Genomic DNA, 22457 nt, shown 5'->3' with positions numbered 1-22457 from the left:
ATATTGCTATCTCTTTTCTATAATTAAATATCTCTAGACAGTAAGTGCCGAAAATGCCACTAATGTAATTAATGCGATCTATTTGACGCTACAAATGCTACGAAGCGTTCTTCTTTTCCTTCTTTCCTTATTGAAAGAAAGGAGAAAAAGCGTATTTCGAAGCATTTGTAGGTTAAGCGAGCCTACTGAACCTAAAATGAACACAACCACATTCTGGTGGTAATAATTAGTCGAACGCACTTCTACTTTTATTTATTCTATGATTCAGTATGATGCGCGCTATTTTAATCATGTATGGTTTTATCGTCGTACTTGATCCTCGTTTTCCTTGACATCTTTTTCTATTGAATCGTTGAAAATATCAGTTTCGGAAGAAAAAGATTTTCCCTCAAATATTCTCGATCTCGCGAAACGTCGCTCTCGAAAAAATCACGAATTAGTAAGAAGATGAAATACCATCGTGAGTTGCGCCGGTTGACTCTTTGTTTTGTAACAAATGTCATACTTTCATAAACATGTGACCGTCTTGGGAAGTATCGAGTCATTGTGGTATTTGAAACTAGCGTCTTATCAGAATTTCATTAATTTGTTCAATGAGGAATTCGAAGAGAAAGTTAAAATGAACGAGAGCGAAAAAACGGAGACGCAATCTGCGTGCGATACACGTTCTAACCTTTCGAATGAGACGGTTTTTCATGCTGTGTACATACCACAGGACAAGGACTCGCCGGATGAAGATACAAAAGGTGAACACTGATTCAGAATAATGTTTCCTCATTAATGTAATTTTATTACTTTAATTATAATTTAATAAAGTAAAAGTATATAATTTAGTAATTGATAACCATCTCAACATTGATTTTATAATATATTGAGTAGATATTTAATGGATATTTTTTTTTTACATACAGAGTGGATCACTTGTTATCAGCTAAAATATGTTATCTCAGAAAGCAAGTTTCTTGATTTATGTATTTTTGACAGTCTTGTGTGATAATACAGTACTTTATTTATTCTATGATATTGCGTAGAAGTCTGAGATCGCATAAAAATTGTTTTTGTTGATTAAATTAAGTGGATTAATCTATATAATTAATGTTTGTTAAACAAAGAAAACTACATTAATAATTTATATAGCATCAAAAACTTAATTTATGCTGTTATGCATTTCATATTTTTAGTTATTATTGTTGTTAGTATATTAATATTATGTTACATTGAATACTATTGTCTTTTGCAGAATGTATTCATATTTATGAAGATATGCCATCTGCCTTACTTGTGATAAAGACACATAAAAAGGCACGTTTGAAAACCTTTAGAAATCGTTTGGATGCCGAGGCATATGCAAAAAGTGGACAAGAACAATCTACCAATTATTCTGCTTATTCTATTTATCCTAGCATTGTTGTAACACAAGAAAAATCTAGCAACTTTAAGGCACCAAAACCACAAGAGCTTGTGGGCTTCAAAAAATTAATTGAGAGTGGAGATATGGAGGCTGTGAAGAGTACTGTATGGGAAAATCCAAGATATTTAATAAGTAGTGGAGATACACCTGCAATTTTACAGGTAAATATAATACTTGCAATTATATTTATACAAATAAGTATATTTGTGCTAAAAAGAATTGCTTAGTTTTAATTAAAAAATTTAATATTAACATTATACAATTACTTGTGAAGTATATTGTATACATTTTCTCTACAAGAAAACAATTATATTTTAGATGGGCTCTCGATATAATGCATTGCACATAGCAGCGAGAAGTGACAAACCACAAATGTGCGAATTCATATTAAACACGGTTGGAGATCCCAAATTTATACAGTGGCATTTTGGAGAAACCGACTGTAGAAGTAATCTGGATCCTGCGCAGATTATGTTGGATTTATACTTAAATACACCTGACAAAGGTCTCAATGAAACTCCATTGCATCTTGCTGTTAAATTTGGTTATAAGGATGTGGTTCGAGTTCTCGTTTCTTATTCTCAATGCATCAAAACCTTGCCAAACAAGTATAAACAGTTACCTATGGAAGTACGTTTTCAATTGACTTTAATATTTTTTGACATTGTTCTGATATGTACTTTATGTAATTACTGCTATTTTTTTATAATTAAATATAAATATGTGTATATGTATTTTTATATTACATATATGTATTTGTAATGACATTTCAGATAATATGTAGCAGAAAGTGCCAAGAAGATGAAGACTTAAAGCGTGAAATACGTATGTTGCTGGAAGATCAATTTTATGTACCTGTATTGAGAGCAGAAGGCAATGCTTGTCCACCTATTATTGGAGAGCCATTCTCTCCGACTAATCCACTTGTAAGTACATTTGCATCGATAAAATCTGAAAAATTGTGAATTACATTGTTAATTAAAGAAATAAAATTATTTTTATATTATTTTTTTATTATATTAATATTATTGCTATCAACTTTGTTATTACTATTTGCATTATTTTATTAATTTTATTTATCAAAATTATATTTTACATTACTTTTATGCAGTTATTGGACATAATAAGCATTTTATCTCAGTGTTTTCTATCTTAATGTGTATGTCGTGTATTGTAAAATACATTTTTCTTTTCTTTTCAGAATTTGAATAGTGATCCTATGAGTCCACGTGTGGAAGTAAGAGCATTTGCTGGTCCAATGAACAAGTCACAGGCGGTAGAGTTCCGGAGGAAATGGAAAACCCCACCGCGTTTAACTCCTAAAAAAGGACAAGGCGATGTATCCAGTATTATAAGTAGTCCTAGTTTAGCTTTGAGATTAGAGGATACAGAAAAAGGACTGGAACGTGTTGGAAGGTATATATGTGTTAAATCTAAATTATTATTGTGTTATTAATATTGATATTAATTTATGCTTGCAAAGTATGAGTACTTTGTAAATAATGTGGAATTAATTGATGAATTATATGAAAATTACAATCATTAGAACAATTGATGTAATTATGACATTATTCTCTTAGTATGTGTGTGTTTGTTTCTGTATATTTTATTAATTAAAATAAAAAATTAATGACTTGTGCTACAATATCTGATGTTTTCAGGGATCTTGCTGAGGAATGTCAAGTGCCTTGGAAGGAGTATTGGCCGTTTTTAAAAGATTTTGTCGATTTCCGAGGTGACGAAGGATTGATGAAGCTTGAAAAGTATTTAGAACAGAGATTTCAGAACAAATACAAAAACCAAAATTACACGATGCGGTCAATTAATTCTGCAATGGTATGACAATACATTAAACGACGTGCTTTAATATTTGTACAACTAATTTTTTTATGTTTTTATTTCTTCAGCAAAAATTGATTAATAACCCGAATGAGAATGAACCAGCAAACTGCCAACAGACATCAGAGAAAATGAACGCTGTTTGTGAGATGAAAACCATCTGTCGTAAATTTCAATCATTATCTGTGGAAAATGATGAAATCGAAGAAAATATAGGTATTTTTCATATTTCATATTCTTTGACATTATATCCTTTAAAATAAAATTATTATAATATACTTTAATTTCACCATTTATGATTTTATGGTCCTTATATATATTTCTCTGATATGGATTTATGGTTTTATTATTATAAGAATCAACGCTAAACATAATTTTTATTTTACAAATATTTTAGAATTTTTTACACCTCCATCCTCACCAGAACTTCAAAATGATTCCGACGATGACATGCAGAATGCTGAAGAAGGTCTTACAACATTTATTGAAGGGTGAATAATTTTCTTTTATTCTTCATGCTTTTTGAAGTTAAATATTTACTTAAACAATAGTTCATATAATTTGTTAATATTTTTCAGATTTTCACCAACGAAATTGGATTATGCTGTTTACAATGCACTTTCGACTGCGATTTCTCCCGATACCTATCCTCACATTTACTATTGGCGACACGACATGAAACTAGTTATAAAACGTGATCCAAACAGGTATATCATGACGCATGTGTAAATTTTAATTCCAATTTAATATTTCTGAACTTCAAATTTGTCACTAATAATGTGACAATAGTGATAAAGCAGCTTTATAATTTTTTATTTTTTGTTTCTAATTTATAGGTTCAACAAAACAAACTTGCTCAGACGAAAATTATTTCACAATAATTAAATATGTAACAACTAGGATGGAGTTACATCTAGATGCCAAACTTGAATTAGCATATAAACTTGGATAAGATCATTATTTTTCCTAAACGACGATTCTACACTATCTAAAGATAAAATGTACATCCCAAGTTCAACTCTACAATTGTCTTTTACCTTCGCGAATTCAAGCCCTCTATCTTGAACTTTCAAACTCTCAATCCTCACTTTTATTCTAGCATAAAAAAAAAGAAAAGAACGTGATTGATTGCACAATAATTACATGGCAAAAAAATAGAGTATAAAAGACGAGAGTTAAGTTTAGAAAAACTTGAACCGTAATTGACGTCAATGTCAACTAATCTTAAAGAAAAATCTTACTGTGTTAATGTTGTGTAAGTTGTATACACTTTTTTAATCAAAACGCTGTTAACATAAGCAAGCCCTACTAGGTATATTTTAGGTAAGATGAGAGATATATTTTGAGATGTTTTTACAAGAGACATGTAACCAAGAGTATTCGAGGTGAGCTTTCGAAACGGTTAGCATATACTTCTTTTATTATTCACCGATGTTTATAGTTAAAATAAATGCTAATCACTGAAAAATACGTTCGCTGATTTCCGCGAGTCTTGCCTCCATTGTATCTTACAGCCATGCACAAATATGTGTTACTCATGTTTTTTTTTTTAATCATTATGTACCTCGTAATATATTTGTTATCAATAACCTTTATTAATCACAATAATATATATTTTAACAGAACATTTATGAGTTTTTCTTTCGTACAATACCGCCGTAACCACGGTGCATTATTATAATATATATATATATATATATATATTTTCTTATTTATCAAGATTTATGTCCTCAATATCTAATTGTGAGATAGTTCCTTCAATTTAATCAAGCGTTAGTGGGAGTGGGCGTAGTCTGCTTTAATTGTAAGATAATCGACCGCATCCGAGAGACGTCCTTGGAAGTGCGAGACGACTTCGGATTGAATTCGCAGAGCTTGGCGATGCGCTCCCATTCGGTGCCTGGTTCGACTTCGTCCGCCTCTGCGACGAATTGCTTCTCTGCATTCCTATTTATGAAAAAATGCGCATTACACCAATGTGAAATTGTGCATCATATAATCGTTAGTAACATAATGAAATGAAAAATTATTTATATTTATATTTTATTTATAATTTTAGTGTCTTGATAAAAGATATAAATAAGTTTGTGTTGAACCAAGATCCTGTGCATAGATGCAATAATATCCAGATATATAATAAAATCTAGATATGCGACTCAATGCAAGAGTCGTTTACTTCACAGTTCTTTTTTATAACATTCCTATTGTACATACATAAGCATGTTAATGCTTCATTGCTTCAATTCGTATTTTTTATTCAAATTCTCAATGTGATCGAGATGATTGGCAAACATTCAAAGATTAATCAGTGCACTTATTTATCAGCATATGCATATTTCGCATATTGTAAAGCAAAGATAATCTTAAGAATAGTAACTTCGTCAAGCAACGTGTTGTTTGGTGCAATCTTTTATTAAAAAGCAATATCGCGGCAATTGAAACGGAAAAAGGGGAGAAAGAAAATTGTGTTTTTATATTACTGCTTCATTCTGGATAATTAGTGTTTGGATTCTCGATGCTGTGTAAGCGAGTCGTGTTATAATGCATGAATGCAATGCATGTTTTCATGCCTATAAAATATTTTAAACTTACTTGGCCGACTCCCTAAGAAGCGAAATGAAAATAATACAATTACATATATATATTAAAAACTTCAAAAGTTTGTAGCGTAAATTATTGGACTAATTATCGATATTAATATTGATATATACTTTAAATGATGATAACTTAGTCCAATATCTATTATACTTTTCGGTAAATTTTTAGTAAAACACATTGCATTTTCTGTCTTTGATATTATAAATAAGTGTAGCTTTGTTATATATTTCAATAACCTTGAAAGATACTAAACAACAGCTGCAATTCACTGCTTAGTTTGCCAATTTTTCGCGAAACAAAAATATAAAAGAAGAAAAGTAAAAACGATTCGTAAAATTACCTGTTAGTAGTTTTTGTTTTATTAATGGTTTCTGCATGATGCTTATACCATTCTTCTAATTCTTTCTTAGCTGCTTCTCTCCATTCTTCTTTCTTTTTTTCCTCTTCCGCATCTAAAACGTTTGTACACAATATTATTCAGATTATTTTTAAAATAATCATAACAAAAATGTTTTAGTAATATTTATTTTAATAATTAAATTGCAAAATTTTAATACCTTTCTCTTCAAGACGTGCTTTCTGTTCTTCCCTCCACTTCTTGATTTTTTCAGGTTCTTCTTTAGCTGGTGCAGCTACAGGTGACGATTCTGCCAGTACATTATACAAGTTAAAATTTAGGTATCAAATCGTCTTTAAAAAGTGATTAAAAAGAATTGGAAATATTTTGTACCTGCTGCAGATGGAGCTTGTATTTCCGTAGGTTGTCCAATGGTATCCACAATTTCAAAGCTGCCTTCTGCATCACCACCTGGGCCAACTTTTAGATTTCCAAATTTTCCAGATAGATCATCTGTAAGATATATAAAGAATACATTATAATAAGTAACAGAATTTTATAAATTCTATCAAACAGACAAATAGAAAAATTACTCTCTTATATTTACATATTAAACTTAATTTACCATCAGATTGACCTGCTGCCGCTGCTGCAGCCAGAGTCACAGCCATCGGCGTAATGTCCTCCTCTAAACCAGCAAGCTGATCCTGTTCTCTGGCCAGAAACTCTGCCGCTGGATCCACTTCAGGCTCATTGACAAAATTGTCGCCAAACGCATCCATTGTCTATAAGAAAAATATTCTTTTGTCAAAAATAAAACGATTTATTCTCTGGATAAAGATTATTCTATTATTTGTGTTCAAGATAATATAAAGGTAATACAGCTAAAATATACTGTGTTTCAGAAGAAAAAAATTAAATGTCATCGAGAATTCGATATTTGAGGTTAACGAATCAATTCCAGTCAAGCATTTATTCATCCGAGATATTGTTGGAAAATGTTTTCTATTTGCGATACTTACACGTGAGATGTAAATGTACAATCTTCAATTGGGAAAAATTATGGAATGTACAATGTCGTCGTTATCCGACGGAAACACCTCCTTACTTGCGTCAATTTCTCTCTCAGATCCTTGGTAAACGTCAATTGTAGAACACTACTCACTACTTGAGATACGATACTTCTGTCTATTCATGCAGTGTGAATCTACCGTAAAAATGACATCTTGCTAGAGAAATTATTATTATCTTGCCCTGGAAATCTAGGGTTCCTAGAATTCACTAGCGCCATCTAATGTAAATCAGATTAAAATTTAATGCCAATCCAAATTGTTGCGTCGGTAAAAATGTAAATTACTTTTTTCCTATAAATCGCTACCATTTCGCGAAAGAAGCGCTTCGACACTGCAATTGACTGCAATTGTAGTTGTCGATTGCGTCTTCTTGCGCGTAGAAGTCGTCGTAGTACTAAATAAAGTTGCTTTTTTCGGTGATAGAAGAATGCTAATATTGTGATCGTCGCGACGTCGACCTTACGTGCCTCTCTATCGCTCGACCGACATCCTGTTCGCAAAATCATGTGTTTTGTGTGCACGTAGCACCACACGCGAATCTCACCGATTATTGCCATTCGATTGCTGGAAAAAACGGATTTTGTGGTACTTCCTCTAATTGTGTCCTGCAGGAGGCAGAAAAATCGAAACTTCCTCGTGCCAGAGGGCTGAGCCTGCCCTTCTCCTATCAAAAAGTGAGTGCAATTTTCGTCCAATTCGCTATATGCATGAATGAAAGGGAGGGGAAATTAATACTTTAATTAAATGTGTATTTAATTATTGAAATATCAAAATATATAAAGAGGAAAACGAGATAGAATACTAAATAGAAAGATTATGTTAGTGTTGGTTAGGAAATTAGAATTGGATGATGTGTTATTATGCGAATGGGCCATAAACGGAGTGACGTATAAGACAGAGAGAATGTGTGTGAGTGTGAGAGAGAAAGAGAAGAAGAGAAAGAAGAGAGAAACATCGCAACAGAATTTAATAATTATTCAAATATAGTATGCAAATCGAATAATAAGGAGGTTATGTTGGTAAGAGACATAAGGTTGGATGATGTGTAAGTGCGTGAATGGGCATGATATACGTGTGATAAGCGAAGTGACGTAGTGTTATTGTGAGCAAAGGCGATTACAATTGGGATTAGATATGTAATGTGTTACAGAAGAGTTAAAACGGATGATAATAAGGAAAAAACGGTAAGAAATTAGTGAAACTGATTAACGAGATCGTCGTGCGATTGTACGAGTGGAGAGGTGCCTGAGGCGATAAATAGTATGACGTAGTAAAGTTATAGGAAAGAGAAAGAGAGAAAGAGAGGGAGAGAGAAAAAAGGAGAGTGATTTATTATAGCTCGAATGAATTAATTATTGGAAAGGAAAAAGGAAAAGTGACACTTCGAAAAGGGGGAGATGATAAGATGACGATGTATAATGTTACATCGTTAAAAATATTAGATAAATATAATGACGCGCTTGTGAAGCATTATGAATAGAATGACGTGTAAATGTTACAAGATAGTGAGAATGAGAGGGATAGGAAAGGGGGAGGGGGAATTTATTTTTGTTCGGCAGGCTCGTCTGGTGTAAATATGAAAGATGCAAGGATGCGTTTGTTAATATAAATTATTGCAGGACGTATAAATGTGTGATTTAAAATTAAAATTAGTTGAGAAATCTAGTGTTGTGAAAAATTCTATTATATTTTCGATTTTCACGAAGAACTTCGACTTGAATTTAATTCTGAAGAATAGTCGCAAAAAGCAAATATTACGCATGATTGCACGTGTCACACCTATGCATATTTATCATTCATTACGTATCTAAGTATACTTTGATCCCAATATTCTTGAGAACGTAGAAAAAGTCGTTAACGTTCGCTTAATAATTCCGGAATAACTTTGCATGAGTTGCAACTCAACGTTCTTTTCGCGCGTTAATATTTTCTTATTGTTTATATTAATACCTATGTCACGGAGTTAATTGCTGCCCGCGTGAACAACGTTTATATCTCGCCGATTTTTTTATCACGTATGTACATGATTTCTGACATTGTTTGTCGTAGTTCTCACACATATTGTATATACGTGCTTACGTCAGACGTTATGCTATCTAATTGCTTTAGAAGTCGTATAGTAATCGAATAATTTCTGAAAATATTTACAAAATCCTTGCATCCTTTTTATCACACGTGTGTCTGGATTATAACACAATATATTGCTGAATTAATATTAAATTATGCAAGTTGAAATTTTAATCACAAATATAAATTATAATGCAATGAATATACAAATATGAGTATAAACTCCTAGGTGTAATTAAAAATTATAATTATGCATATTATTTTAAAATTGTTAGGTAGTATTTGGTTGCGCAGATTGATTATTTTGTTGCTTGCAAACATAAAAATATCTATGTGAAAAATTGAATATATGGATGTTCTTAGGAACCTCGAAAGATGAGTAGGACAAGAGAACAAGCGGGTCCGTCTAAGCCGTCGGGCTCCGCGGAGGAAAAGGAGAAGGATGACAGGATGTTTGAGTGTAATATCTGTCTGGACACCGCAAAAGATGCGGTAGTTAGTATGTGCGGTCATTTATTCTGGTAAATGCTGGTTTGATAACTCAATACATATAAAAAATAAATATTTGTATGATAATTGAGATAATATAATTCGTAATACAGTTGGCCGTGTCTGCATCAGTGGTTAGAGACCAGACCGACTAGACAGGTGTGTCCAGTATGTAAAGCTGCCATAAGCAAAGATAAAGTCATTCCATTGTATGGACGTGGGGCCACAAAGCATGAGGATCCAAGGTAAAAATTGTTTCCGTCGTCGAAAAGAGAGAATTAATTATACATTTTAATTGCATTAATTACAAACGAAGGAAATTATATTATTCGTATTTGCACATTGTAACGCAAGGAATATCTTGTAGTTTCTTTCGCTTTATATCATAGGAAAATTAAATAACACAATTCACATTCCCAATTAATGAAACGATTTCATTTAGGAATAATGTGCCACCACGCCCAGCTGGTCAGAGATCGGAGCCAGAAGCTAACGTTGGTTTCTCCGGTTTCGGTTTCGGCGACGGTTCCTATATGTCATTTGGAATCGGCACTTTTCCATTTGCTTTCTTTACGTCGACTTTTAATTTCGGAGAAACGCGGCCTAGCGCAGGTAACAATTATTACAAATTCACGCTAATACAATTTGCAAGTAACAAATATATACATATATACATAATAGGTGCATGCATAGTAATAAAAAAAATGCAGTTTTATTTAATTTATATAACTTATTTTATAAATTTATATAGAAAGAAAGTATTTAGCAGCTTACATCTAATATTATGAACATGATGAAAATATTTGTGTTCTTTTCTAATTAACGCTAATAAACAAATTAAACAATAAAAGTGTGACGTATGTGTGACGTGTCTTATAGTCTTATTTTATATTGTTTTTAAACGTAATAAAGTTGTGATTAACTCGATATTTTTACGATGATTAAGATAATTTGGAAGACAATTTATAAAAGAAAAATAAATTATTTACTTTTAGCTCCCAGAGGCACGCCACAATACGACGAAGAGCAGTTCTTATCTAAGGTATTTTTGTGGTTAGCAATACTATTCATCTGTTGGCTACTGATGGCGTAACGCTGTTCCTAAATTATATACCAGTCTACCCTGCAACGTGCAATACTTTGCTTTATTTATAATATTTTGTTGGTCTATGATAATCGTAACAATTACATTAGTTTTCGTAAATTCTCCTTGAAAAAAAAAAAATATATAAATTTATTTTTTATGTCTGCGTGAATCCATAACATTAAAATGTTACATCTCATTTTCGCTGCTAAAAAGAAATAACAGATCAAGCGTTTTTATCTTGCAAATTTTTTTTACACAATTTTGTCGGCATTTGCGTTTGATTTCTCTCCGATTTAGACAGCTCTGATATTTCTTAATATTGCACACACACACATATATATATATGTATATGTGTATATTCATATATATTATATATAAAAATATATATTATTATATATTTCATATATATCATATATAATATATATAAATATATATTATTTCCATAGAGAGAAGAGCGCGTAAGCTGCCCAACATATTTAAAACATAACGATATGTAATTAAGGCTATGTTTCCTTATTACAGTCATATTAAATTGACAGAAGAGAAATTATAAAATTTTTTTGCATTAAAATAAATACATTTTTTCGTACACTCCCATTTATGTTAATATAGAAACTATACAAAACACCCTTTTCTATTAAAGAATATAGAATTCCTTTATGGAAATCTATGTAGAATTCTATCTACATGCGTCACAAACATTCCCAGTAAAAATGGATTTCGTAACGTGCGAAAAAAATTTATTTTGATGTTAGTGTAAAAAAAAATTAATATGATTTCTCGCTTCTGACGGCGCAGTTCAATATGATTTCAACGAGGGACTAGCTTTAAACGAGAATACAGAGAAAGAGAGAATACTAATGTATATCGTTAAAATAGATTGTGCGGTTTTTTGGGAAAAACCGCATTTGAACAGTGTATATATAATCTAGATTTTAAGTTAAGTTACTACGTATGCTTTTGATGCCTTGTAATATAACGCGATGTAAAAATTTAATTTTCTGAGAATATCAGCTTTTTAATTCAGTGATCTGAATTTTTATTTTTCTTTGCTGCGATTCCGCGTATATCAATTTCCATAAGGGTTTTGTCAATGGTAAATTGAATTATGCCCGTTTTATATATAACTATATTTTATTAGAAAACATTAGCAGAAATGTGCTCTCTCTCTCTTACATATTTTCTTTCATATTTTTAATTTTCAAGAAATAAAATGAAGATAATTTACCGTTGGTATCATTTATTCGTACATACATTTTTAGATTAATTATACATTTTTGAACTTATATAAATAAATTTATGTATATTAGGATATATAATTATATAAACAATGTAAGTAAAATTATATATATTGGTATATATATATATTGGTATATATATATATATATTGCAGTTGTAAGTAAATATCAGTTTTAATTACAAGCATTTTATTTGCATAAATAATACAAAGAAAATGTAATATTTTAATTTGTTTGGAATTTTTTTTCCTTAATTGCATATTAATATTATTCTGCAACTTGTTAAATTTTAAAGAAGAGAATCTTGTATATTTTCTATAGAAGCTTTGATTTTGGATTATATTAATACTATTTAATCTATTAATAGTTTTTATTTGATTTTACATCGATAAATTGACGTAATTAGGTCAAGTGTTTCTGCTATGATAAGAATTTTGCCATGCAATTAATGGAAATAAAGAATACAGTATAAGAGGCTTACAAGCTGTGCCGTGATGTACAATTCCATCATGTTTGTGGATCTAGCGTCTTTATCACAGATTGCAGCTCTGCAGGAGATACATACGCACTCCCCTTTATTAATGCATCAAAGAGAGGATAAAGATTAAAAAAAGATAGCAATCCTGAGACCGTTCACTACTTTATGCAATATATCGCTTACTCTTGTATTACACATGACTTTTGGATTTTGAATATCTACAGTATGTGTATCTAAATACTTTAAAAATTATCATTAAGTACAAGATAAAATAAACATCATGAAGCGCGGCATAACAATCTTAGTAATTAGAAATAACTTTTAGGAACAAGTTTGCTCCCTACAATTACTTGTGACCAATTTCGACAGGCTATTGCTCTTATTACAAGAAGCATGTTGGCTGGAAAGCTTACATCTCGTCCTTATTGTCTTTGGATTTCTTAACGAAACCTTTTGAGGCTAGTAGATCATTACATTCTTCCCGTGTCAACCTAGACAATACCAATCTCTCCACTTCCTGTAATTTTTTTTTCAGATATTAATGGTAACATATTGTGCTATATTAGGTTAGTATTACTTATTTTAGTATTAAAGTTTCATCAATTCCCAAACCTCTTCATGTTCATTGAATAACACGAGCTCTGGTATTGCACCTTGAATATGTTTGAATTCCACATTATTGCTGTATATATATTAAGGAAAATCTCTAAAAAAAACTTCAGTGATATAAAGAAATAAATAATACAAAAAAATTTACATATTATCTTTCTATTCACTATTTTAATGCCAATCAATATTAAATTAAAATTTAAAACATACTGTAACAATAATTCCTAAATAAATTGTTTATAATTCTTATATTTTATCAGCTCACAGATTATTGGATTTCAAAAATTGAAAAATATAGTTCTGTCATCTATTTATATGTCTGAAACTTAATTTATGAAAAGATCCTTATGTTTGATCGCTAATTGGTAAAACTATTGGATTATCTGATTAGATATCTGACCATATCTGACTTCACATTTTAGGAATCTGCTCTTAGATAATTAGATAGACATAACATAAAACATAAAGCAAATCGTTATTTTATATTGATTTTATAAAATAAGAGCTGTAACAAAAAATATACAAAAGCGAAAAATAAAAATCACATTTGTAAGGGAACACCGTAAAGGATACTATTGTGGCAAGTCCTCGAAAATAAACTGCTTGACGTCTGGCAGCCGATTAAGCGAACAACCGCTGCAGCTCTAAAAATTGCAAAAAACAAAAATGTCATATATTAGACATAACTACGATCTCTTGACATATAAAATTTAATTCAAATGACAAGTATATTTCGAACAGAATAATCATATCACTATTATTGCAATGCAGAAGTTTGTCGCATCGTGGCGCGTTTCAATAAATAATCATATTGTCTGTATTCGATTTAATAAACATAAAACATGCATTACCTCTACTCTTGCAGATGCATAATAACCGCTGGAATTTACAGAAGAAATGGAAAAACTAGCAAGTGCGAGCGCGAGTGCGAAGAAATAGCTGACAACTGTGCGGGACGCCATGTTTGATTTTCGACCTTGTAACAAGAAGTAGACGTCAATACTTTGGGTCGCCCATTGCTTCTTTCTAATCCATTGTTGATAACGGATATATTTTTTCTAATTAAACTGCATTTTTTTTTTAGATGTTTTATCACATTCAAGAAGTATTTATAACCCATCACATCCAGGATTTTTTTTACAGTATACTATCTAACAGTGATCAGCAGTGATACATCAAAACTGCTGCTTTACCATCACTATTGCCGCACATGAAAACCGGTCCGTTTGATACACTGACTGTGTTCCGAAATTCACTACCAGTACTAAAAATCTATAGTTTACGTCGCGTATATTGTAGATTTTCAGTACTGACAATGAATTTCGGAACGCAGTCACTGAAGTTGCGCGACAATTGTACGATAGTGTAATACAAAAAGAGGTTAGAAGTGACGGATTAAATACAAGATATTTGTATAGAAGAAAGTTTAAACAAAGAGATTAGAGAGAAATCTAACCAAGTCAAAACTCCGAAGTTTTGATGCTAAAAAACCTAAAAGAAATAGATTGAAGATACTCCAAAAGATAAAAAAGAGCATAGCACGAAAAAATGGCGCTCTCTTGTGCGAGTGAGTATTTACTACATTGTTAAAAGATGTACAATAATTTATGACCAAACTAATATTTCTTTTGTTTTATTTTTGTGTTTATATTTATGTAGTAACATTTAAAACGGAATTAAATTTGTTGTCGAAGATCTTAAAGTTTTGTGCCGGCAAAATCACATAACCTAAAAACGTAACCTAAACGTGTTATATTAATGAACATGATAAAAATCTGATAATAACAATGTAATAATAATACAATACTTTTGCTATAAAGAGAGAGAGAATTTTATGCATAAACGAGTTTGTTATACTCTTGTTATTATAAATATAATTATTTAATTAGCATTTATATATATTATAAACTTTAATTTAATATGTTGATCAAAATCATTTTTTTGATCAATATATTAAATTAAAGTTTATGAGATATATTAAAATTCTAAATATAATAAAATCTAAAATTTATTATAAGAGCTATTTTGTATTTTGCAATTAACAGTTTCTAATGAAGTGCCAGAACATCCAGTAGTATCCCCTGTTTCTGGATCAATATTCGAGAAACGTCTCATTGAGAAATATGTGTCTGAGAACGGAGTAGATCCTATTAATGGCAAAGAACTCACTATTGAGCAACTTATTGATATCAAAGGTACTTTTAAATCTAATTTTTTCATATAAAATGCTTATATAATTATCTACACATTTACAGAATTGTTTTCTTGTTGCAGCAACTCCAATTGTCAAGCCTAAACCACCTAGTGCAACTTCCATTCCTGCAATATTAAAAATCTTGCAAGATGAATGGGATGCAGTTATGTTACACTCATTTACATTGCGACAACAACTTCAGACTGCAAGACAGGAATTGTCTCATGCTTTATATCAGCATGATGCAGCTTGCCGTGTGATTGCCAGATTGACTAAGGAAGTTACTGCTGCCAGAGAAGCTTTAGCTACTCTGAAGCCACAAGCTGGAATTGTTCAAGCAACCGCAATTCCACAACCTGTATGTTTTCATACTTTTTATTATGATAATTCTTAAATCGGAAATTGTAAATATTTTTGTAATTTTAATTCAACAAATATTTCATTTTTTATGTTTGTATATTATATATATATTTTTATATTTGTGTTCAAAGTATCATGTTTAAAATTTTACAAATTTAAAAAAAAAATTATACCTTGGCTTTTATATATTGACAATTTTAAATTGTATTTTTTAATTAGTTATTATTAATTTATATTTTCCTTTTTAGGCTGTAGCAGTGGAAGCTGGTGGCACAGCTGCCCAACCAATGGAACAGGCTGGCATCACTGAGGATGTGATTCAAAAGCTTCAAGAGCGGGCAACTGTTCTCACTCAGGAGCGAAAGCGACGTGGACGCTCGGTGCCGGAAGATCTGATGCCACAGGATAGTATACGGTCATTCCAGACACTTGCATCGCATCCAGTAAGTTTTTACTTTTTATATATCTTTCAAAATTTATTATTGCAAAATTGAATATTATAAATACTAAAAATAATATTAAAATTAATGGCAGAAAGTATATTAAAATATAGTTTTAATAATAAGCATATAATAATTAATAACAAATATATAATAGTCCTGGCTTTAACATTATAGAAATAAAAAGAGAAAAAGTAGATATTATTATATTAAGAACAATTAAATAATATTATGTAATTCTAGGGACTTCACTCTGCCAGCGTGCCTGGAATCCTAGCGCTCGATATTCATAGTGCTGATACCAGCAAGATTTTAACGGGTGGCGCCGATAAAAATGCCACTGTGTTTAACAAGGACACCGAGCAAGTGGTGGCAATTCTTAAGGGTCACACTAAAAAGGTACATTATCATAGTTTGATTGCTATTTCATTATTCTAATATTAACTTTTTTCGTAGGTTACACGCGTCATTTATCATCCGGAGGAGGATATAGTGATGACAGCTTCGCCGGACAGTACGATTCGTGTGTGGAATGTTGGTACCAGTCAGACAACGTTGTTACTAAAGGCTCACGATGCTCCAGTAACCGGATTATCTTTACACCCGACCGGCGATTATCTGCTAAGCTCATCGCTGGATCAGCATTGGGCCTTTTCCGATATACGCACTGGCAGATTACTGACTAAAGTACATTTCAATCCTTGTATCATTATTAAATCCACGAAGTCGTTTAAATCTTTAAAAAGGAAATAGGATAAAATTAAATTTCTACATTTGACATAAAAGGATGTGTTTGAATTGTTTGAAGGTGGCAGGACAACAAGGACAGCCATTGACGACAGCGCAATTCCATCCCGACGGCTTGATTTTCGGTACCGGTACGGCGGATTCACAGGTGAAGATTTGGGATTTAAAAGAGCAATCTAACGTGGCAAACTTCCCGGGTCACACGGGCCCAATCACAGCGATTAGCTTCTCTGAGAACGGATATTACTTGGCGACAGCAGCAGAGGACTCGTGCGTCAAACTTTGGGACTTGCGCAAGCTAAAAAATTTCAAGACACTACAGTTGGAGGAATCTTACGAAGTGAAGGATATTTGTTTCGATCAAAGCGGAACTTATTTGGCTGTCGCTGGAACAGACGTCAGGTAGCATTTTAAACTCTGTTAAAAATTTATTTATTCATCTTTGACAATTGTCTTCATTTTTGAAAAATATATCCGAATTGAAAATCTTACTTCATGGTCAAAATAGGTAAATCAAATGTTTGATCAACATTTTTATTTTCAGAGTATATCTTTGTAAGCAGTGGCAAGAATTGAAGGTTCTGAACGATCATACAGCTGCGGCTACAGGAGTTCGTTTCGGAAAGCATGCACAATATATCGCGTCTACCAGCATGGACAGGACATTGAAGCTCTACGGATTATCATAATTAATTAGGATTTTATATTGCATTTATTAATAATAAAGTATAACAAGAATTGCTTTATAATAAAATAACATTTAATTTAACAATTTAACGCCTAGTGTAAATACCATGCCAATTCACGATCGGATGTCTTCGATTTCGTCTCAATTATTATCTATATTGTTATTGAAAAAAGGAAAGCACAGATCGCTGTCTCTAAGATTCTCCTCTATCCACTTGTCTGCTTTGGCATCGATTTCCGGAGTGAATGTATCTTTCCAACCGCCACTGCCACCTTTTCTAACGAAATTGCCTGGTTTTATGATGCCACATGCTTTCAATTCGGAATAGTTGACCATTGGATTATCCTTAAAGTTCTTAATGTGCAGGTAAGTCGATAGCTTATCCAATTGTTCATCAGTATATATTTTGTTCAGGAACTTTGCTACCTTTCTGACCGCTGTCGGAAAATCCTGTCGGAAAATTTTCTCCAATGTGTATCACATAAAAATCAAAGCAGCGAAAGCTCAGATAATAAAATTCTTTATTATTTAGTAAATTAATTATTCACTGTTTATTTAAATAATCTTGGAGTTTAAAATACAGATGTGAAAAGAATATTTGTTATTATTTTAAAAAAAGATATGCATATAAATAAATGTATACAACGTAATTAAATCTACATTTTATATCTTCCACAGAAATAAATTTGCTGTAAGAATCTTAAGAATCTTTGATATATTTTATCAATTTATGCTACACGAGCAGTGCAACTTATTTTGATACATAAAATGCAAAAAAAATGGAAATTTTTCTCGCTTTTAGAATTGCAATGAAGGACTCTCTCTCTCTCTCTCTCTAGCAATGCTAATATATTAAAAACAGTAAAATTGCATTGACATACTTACATGTGTCATTTCTTCGTAGAACATAAATAGAAGATTTGGATGATTCTTTAGCGCCCAGGCTTCCTTCAAATGAGTCCAGTATGGACTCCAAGGTGCTGGAAAAAATATGTCAAGTGTGTTAAAAGTTAAATATTTACGACAAAATACAGTTTCTGAGGATATCTAACTTACTGAGGTCATTTTGAAAATAATCCCAAAAGGTGGAAAAATCTCCTATGTATCCTTGCGTTTTAATCGCCTTGTTCAAATTGTACCATGAAACAGCAACGTCCTTCGGATTGCGAGCCACGTAGACGACCTTCAGGAAAAGCAAAAGTTATTGGCAATGAAATTACCGATAAATTCTTTTTTTTTCGCTATTACCTTGCACCCGACATCTAAAAGTCCCGGCAGCATGCTGAAAGGAAAGTGGGTCTTGATGAATCTAGGTGATGGCATCTGGGCGACGACCTCGTAGCCGGGTTTGGTTATCTCGCGGCATAGCTGCTGTTTCGCTTCATCGTTCTTGTTCATCTCCAGGAATTCGCGCGTCACCTCGGGATGATTGAACAGGCTGAATCTGAAAAGTATGCAGGTATAAACATGACAAAAAGAAAAAGAAATATTACCTGCAATCTCTTACAGTTTCAATTCTCAAAACTCTTGGGTCTCTCGTGTCCTAGCGATTTCAATTGCTAAAGATTTCACGAAAACCTGCACATACTTGTAAGCGGATCCCCTATGAGAAAAAAGTTAGTAATACGATTACTTTAAGGCCAGAAGGCCAGAGCGATTGAAATTGGCCGAAAATATGAAAGATTTCGCCATATCATGAGTTCGGTTTTCGTTGACCAAAACTGGAATGACTTTGAAAAACATGTTTTTTGATGTTCAAAATAACTTTTTGCCAATTTCATTATTTGGAGATTTAATTAACACTTCAATGAAGTACGTAAATTTTTTGAGCACATTGACATTATTTAATAAGGCATCAGCACAAGAGACCCATATAAAACCGGTTTAACCGAAAACAATAGTTTGTTTGGTGAACTAATTATGTGTGAAACGTGACCATAAAATTATAAAATTTAGTCATAAAATTGTATAAGAATATAATTACAATGCAGTCAATTTAAATGCATAGATAACATATCTTACAGTTATTTGTTATATCTTGCAATCTACTTTTAAAATTATAATTAGAATAGGCTTATTTATAATTAAATACAGAGCTAAGTATAACGACAAAACTGCTGTTCAACAAATGGCCTTCGCATTAATTTTAAAACAGATTTCTGACCAATAGGAGAGAATCACATTATTTTTCTTTAGCGAAAATGTGTCAAAGAAAGTCATAATTTGTCGTAACTTTCTAATTTTTATTATCATGTGCATCTTCGTAACTAAATTTCAAATCAATTGTATTAAAATCCTTGAATTTAACTGAAGAATACGTGTTTTATTGTCCCGCTGAAGTTTAATTTACAAGTTTTTATTCTTCAATCGTGTACAATTCAAATACTCGATATTGTCGCTGAGAAAAAATCAGCTCGAGGTCTGTCAGCAAAACTGTCATTAAAATTAAAAGTCGTAAATGGGATACATTGCGTATTGCAAGTGTATTATTGCGAAATGTAGTATTTTCTGATTCATTTTGCAATGTGGCATGTAACACACGGCTGTCACGCGATATAACGTAATACCGCACAATTTAATTCATTTGATATTATGTTTCGTGCGATAATGCTGGCGGTAAACAATCTAAGAGAAATCCTTCCGGATGTTGCCACACGTAAATGAAAGCGAGAACGATAAATTGAAAATGAAATATTTATATTATATCCGCGCGAGGGAAATGTACGAGCGCGTATTTATTTCTACATGAGTTTATTTTTATATCACCGCACTGACTCGAGAAAGGGGAATCTCTCAGCTAAAAAACGTTTTCCCGCGGCTTCAAAATCCAAGTTATTTGATAGCAGCCAAACCAATTCTAACGTCCATGTTGTCCCTAAAAAGAGAAAATATTAACATTTATCATGTAATAAGTATTTCTTATCATGTCATAAAAAAAGATAACTTTTATCGTTTAATTTTTATCACTTAAAGTTGTTGAACTCTTATCATTCAAACACAGTATACAGATTCCATAAATAAAAAAATAAATATAAATCGATGTTTGACCTAAAAACAAGAAAAATAAAATATTATCTTTTATTTAATCAATGAGACTAATTTTATTAAAATAAACAAACTGCAAACAAAAAATAAAAATTGCGATTATCGTATTCTTTTAATTTGCCTGAATTGACACATTACATTCACTGCAGTTTTTTTTAAACAAAACCAATTTTATTATTTAACTGTCATGCTGTGTAATTAAAAGCTATATAAAAAACTAAATTGAAAGACGTCTAAAAATTAAGGCTTATTAATTATTAGAAATTATGTAGAAAATATCTGAGAATTAAAGTTAAAAATATTGTAACAATGATTTTCTGATGTTTTTAAACTATGGCCATACACAAAAAATATTTATATACAAATAAATCATTCTTTTCACCAATATTCCATTGATGATAGATCGATACAAACCTGATCTTGGATAAGATGCCACCCAGGTGTCATCCGGCCGAGCCTTAAAATTATAGAAACCTGCACCTTGCTGTATATAATTAGATGGGAAAAAGTACTTTTCCGGGCCCACCAGCACCCAACCGGTTCTTTCTCCTTTAAACAGCTCCAACATTTCCTTCGTCTTCTCCTTTGACAAGAGCTCGTACTTCGGAGCCTGCTCTGCCATGTCTTCTTGCAAACTTATTTCTTCCAATTAATCCCTATTCGATTTGATCCACTCGTTGTTTAATCACAATTAATGATAAATGCTGAAGAGCCCAATGTTTCTTAGCACCGCACGGTCGAATCTCCAGATACAAAGTGAACTTGCGTTTCCTTTTCAGCGAGACCCCCGTCCTTCCTGCCTCGATCACTGCTATTAGCGTTTCCGTAGACGTGTTGCGAAACCACTGATGATAAAACGCGAATCAGTGCGAGTTTTACAGAATTAATCAATATATCGATCGGAATTATGAATTAAAGAAATGTTACAGTGTAGTTTCTGATGCCAAGATGGAATGGTAATCGTGATACTTAATGACATTAGCTGAAAATAATTTCGTTCTATTAATTTACGTTTTAATAATATAAAAATAAATTATCATACATAAACACTCCCGTGTTTTTATCAAGCAACCACTGATCGCGTAAGCGTGCTTCGGGTATAATCTTTAGGTACTAATTATCAATCAAATAACAGCAAACAGTTAAAAGTTCCACTAGTAGGATCCAGAAGTGATACATTTTTCGGACTTTAGAAATTTAGGCCAGTCGGTTGTGACTTTCACCTATTTGCATTGTCTCGTTCTCTTTAAAAAAAAAGCGATTCAGATAGCGATTAAGATAATCTGAGAAAAATCAGAAAAGAGCTTTATATATGTTTAACTTAAAAATGCTCATTATTTATCTATTTTTTTGCAAGAAACGTAAAAAGTTTAACTTTTAAATAATAACATTAGGAGAATTAAATAGGAGACAAATTGACGAGATTAGAAAAAAAAATAAACAAAGTAAATTTTATTATGGTTATTGATTTATTGCATAAATATAATATAAAACTTATTTTCAATATATATAAATATGATATAAAACTTGTTTTACAATATACAAATAATTGTATAAAAAATAAAGATTATATAAAACACTTATATAAAATCATTGGCATTTTATCTTAAAACAAATATAGGTAAAAAGATCGAACAACAATTGTCTGACGATAGAAACTTATCCGTAAATTATAATAGTCTACATCTACGTGTAAACAATATAAACTATGTGTAACAATGTAACATGTAATTTATGTCAACAATAAGTAATCTATG

General features: G+C 31.5%; 6 protein-coding genes across 10 annotated transcripts; 3 read left to right on the top strand and 3 right to left on the bottom strand.

Moving 5' to 3' along the window:
* Positions 1-264: 264 nt before the first annotated feature.
* Positions 265-4875, top strand: Ankle2 (ankyrin repeat and LEM domain-containing protein 2). Its single transcript, XM_012364301.2, has 10 exons — positions 265-746; positions 1241-1572; positions 1730-2041; positions 2185-2337; positions 2613-2827; positions 3073-3247; positions 3319-3466; positions 3648-3741; positions 3829-3957; positions 4087-4875. Exons 1-10 carry the CDS (start codon positions 497-499, stop codon positions 4133-4135), a joined length of 1857 nt encoding a protein of 618 aa, XP_012219724.1. The 5' UTR covers positions 265-496; the 3' UTR covers positions 4136-4875.
* On the bottom strand, positions 4824-7369 carry Clc (clathrin light chain). Of its 2 annotated transcripts, XM_012364302.2 has the most exons (7): positions 7208-7369; positions 6811-6970; positions 6579-6698; positions 6406-6495; positions 6189-6300; positions 5843-5854; positions 4824-5197 (listed from the first exon to the last, which is right to left on the bottom strand). In XM_012364302.2, the coding sequence occupies exons 2-7, from the start codon at positions 6965-6967 to the stop codon at positions 5017-5019; spliced, it is 672 nt and encodes a 223-aa protein (XP_012219725.1). In that variant the 5' UTR covers positions 6968-6970; positions 7208-7369; the 3' UTR covers positions 4824-5016. The 2 variants fall into 2 exon arrangements, with proteins under 2 accessions (XP_012219725.1, XP_012219726.1); XM_012364303.2 differs by lacking the exon at positions 5843-5854.
* Positions 7370-7539: 170 nt separating this feature from the next.
* LOC105670675 (E3 ubiquitin-protein ligase RNF185) lies at positions 7540-12129 on the top strand. Of its 4 annotated transcripts, none has more exons than XM_012364325.2 (5): positions 7540-7932; positions 9689-9846; positions 9928-10059; positions 10257-10426; positions 10810-12129. In XM_012364325.2, the coding sequence occupies exons 2-5, from the start codon at positions 9701-9703 to the stop codon at positions 10905-10907; spliced, it is 546 nt and encodes a 181-aa protein (XP_012219748.1). In that variant the 5' UTR covers positions 7540-7932; positions 9689-9700; the 3' UTR covers positions 10908-12129. The 4 variants fall into 4 exon arrangements, with proteins under 4 accessions (XP_012219748.1, XP_012219747.1, XP_012219746.1 ...); XM_012364324.2 differs by lacking the exon at positions 7540-7932 and adding an exon at positions 8254-8277; XM_012364323.2 differs by lacking the exon at positions 7540-7932 and adding an exon at positions 8284-8442.
* A 634-nt stretch (positions 12130-12763) lies between these two features.
* LOC105670661 (selenoprotein M-like) lies at positions 12764-14393 on the bottom strand. The gene is made up of 4 exons (XM_012364300.2): positions 14078-14393; positions 13800-13870; positions 13230-13299; positions 12764-13134 (listed from the first exon to the last, which is right to left on the bottom strand). The coding sequence occupies exons 1-4, from the start codon at positions 14186-14188 to the stop codon at positions 13027-13029; spliced, it is 360 nt and encodes a 119-aa protein (XP_012219723.1). The 5' UTR covers positions 14189-14393; the 3' UTR covers positions 12764-13026.
* Positions 14394-14576: 183 nt separating this feature from the next.
* Positions 14577-17739, top strand: Prp19 (pre-mRNA processing factor 19). The gene is made up of 8 exons (XM_012364298.2): positions 14577-14793; positions 15272-15421; positions 15501-15778; positions 16029-16223; positions 16464-16619; positions 16677-16907; positions 17029-17369; positions 17512-17739. Exons 1-8 carry the CDS (start codon positions 14775-14777, stop codon positions 17654-17656), a joined length of 1515 nt encoding a protein of 504 aa, XP_012219721.1. The 5' UTR covers positions 14577-14774; the 3' UTR covers positions 17657-17739.
* On the bottom strand, positions 17100-21742 carry LOC105670660 (sulfotransferase 1C4-like). The gene is made up of 7 exons (XM_012364299.2): positions 21115-21742; positions 20431-20530; positions 18904-19099; positions 18712-18838; positions 18541-18635; positions 17761-18105; positions 17100-17640 (listed from the first exon to the last, which is right to left on the bottom strand). Exons 1-6 carry the CDS (start codon positions 21320-21322, stop codon positions 17797-17799), a joined length of 1035 nt encoding a protein of 344 aa, XP_012219722.1. The 5' UTR covers positions 21323-21742; the 3' UTR covers positions 17100-17640; positions 17761-17796.
* Between the last annotated feature and the right edge of the window lie 715 nt (positions 21743-22457).

Source organism: Linepithema humile, chromosome 6, assembly GCF_040581485.1.
Source record: "Linepithema humile isolate Giens D197 chromosome 6, Lhum_UNIL_v1.0, whole genome shotgun sequence".
In the NCBI taxonomy this organism is placed as follows: Eukaryota; Metazoa; Arthropoda; class Insecta; order Hymenoptera; family Formicidae; genus Linepithema; species Linepithema humile.
The sequence above is the reverse complement of the archived record's forward strand: the minus strand, read 5'-3'. Positions and strand labels throughout refer to the sequence as shown.

What these genes read in the sequence shown, in the direction of transcription:
- Ankle2 (XM_012364301.2), top strand. Translation starts at nt 497, where the DNA reads ATGTCATACTTTCATAAACATGTGACCGTCTTGGGAAGTATCGAGTCA. An exon ending in ATACACCTGCAATTTTACAG is followed by an intron (nt 1,573 to 1,729) that starts GTAAATATAATA and finishes ATTATATTTTAG; the next exon opens with ATGGGCTCTCGATATAATGC. An exon ending in CTTACAACATTTATTGAAGG is followed by an intron (nt 3,742 to 3,828) that starts GTGAATAATTTT and finishes AATATTTTTCAG; the next exon opens with ATTTTCACCAACGAAATTGG.
- Prp19 (XM_012364298.2), top strand. An exon ending in CTGGCAGATTACTGACTAAA is followed by an intron (nt 16,908 to 17,028) that starts GTACATTTCAAT and finishes AATTGTTTGAAG; the next exon opens with GTGGCAGGACAACAAGGACA. An exon ending in GTCGCTGGAACAGACGTCAG is followed by an intron (nt 17,370 to 17,511) that starts GTAGCATTTTAA and finishes TTTTATTTTCAG; the next exon opens with AGTATATCTTTGTAAGCAGT.
- LOC105670675 (XM_012364323.2), top strand. Translation starts at nt 8,398, where the DNA reads ATGTGTTACAGAAGAGTTAAAACGGATGATAATAAGGAAAAAACG. An exon ending in ATGTGCGGTCATTTATTCTG is followed by an intron (nt 9,847 to 9,927) that starts GTAAATGCTGGT and finishes TTCGTAATACAG; the next exon opens with TTGGCCGTGTCTGCATCAGT. An exon ending in ACAAAGCATGAGGATCCAAG is followed by an intron (nt 10,060 to 10,256) that starts GTAAAAATTGTT and finishes GATTTCATTTAG; the next exon opens with GAATAATGTGCCACCACGCC.
- LOC105670661 (XM_012364300.2), bottom strand. Translation starts at nt 14,188, where the DNA reads ATGGCGTCCCGCACAGTTGTCAGCTATTTCTTCGCACTCGCGCTCGCA. An exon ending in TTCGAGGACTTGCCACAATA is followed by an intron (nt 13,300 to 13,799) that starts GTATCCTTTACG and finishes ATATATATACAG; the next exon opens with CAATAATGTGGAATTCAAAC. An exon ending in TATTCAATGAACATGAAGAG is followed by an intron (nt 13,135 to 13,229) that starts GTTTGGGAATTG and finishes AAAAAATTACAG; the next exon opens with GAAGTGGAGAGATTGGTATT.
- LOC105670660 (XM_012364299.2), bottom strand. Translation starts at nt 21,322, where the DNA reads ATGGCAGAGCAGGCTCCGAAGTACGAGCTCTTGTCAAAGGAGAAGACG. An exon ending in GAGAGATTCCCCTTTCTCGA is followed by an intron (nt 19,100 to 20,430) that starts GTCAGTGCGGTG and finishes CATACTTTTCAG; the next exon opens with ATTCAGCCTGTTCAATCATC. An exon ending in TTTTAGATGTCGGGTGCAAG is followed by an intron (nt 18,839 to 18,903) that starts GTAATAGCGAAA and finishes CTTTTCCTGAAG; the next exon opens with GTCGTCTACGTGGCTCGCAA.
- Clc (XM_012364302.2), bottom strand. Translation starts at nt 6,967, where the DNA reads ATGGATGCGTTTGGCGACAATTTTGTCAATGAGCCTGAAGTGGATCCA. An exon ending in GGCAGCAGGTCAATCTGATG is followed by an intron (nt 6,699 to 6,810) that starts GTAAATTAAGTT and finishes TATATCTTACAG; the next exon opens with ATGATCTATCTGGAAAATTT. An exon ending in ACAAGCTCCATCTGCAGCAG is followed by an intron (nt 6,496 to 6,578) that starts GTACAAAATATT and finishes ATGTACTGGCAG; the next exon opens with AATCGTCACCTGTAGCTGCA.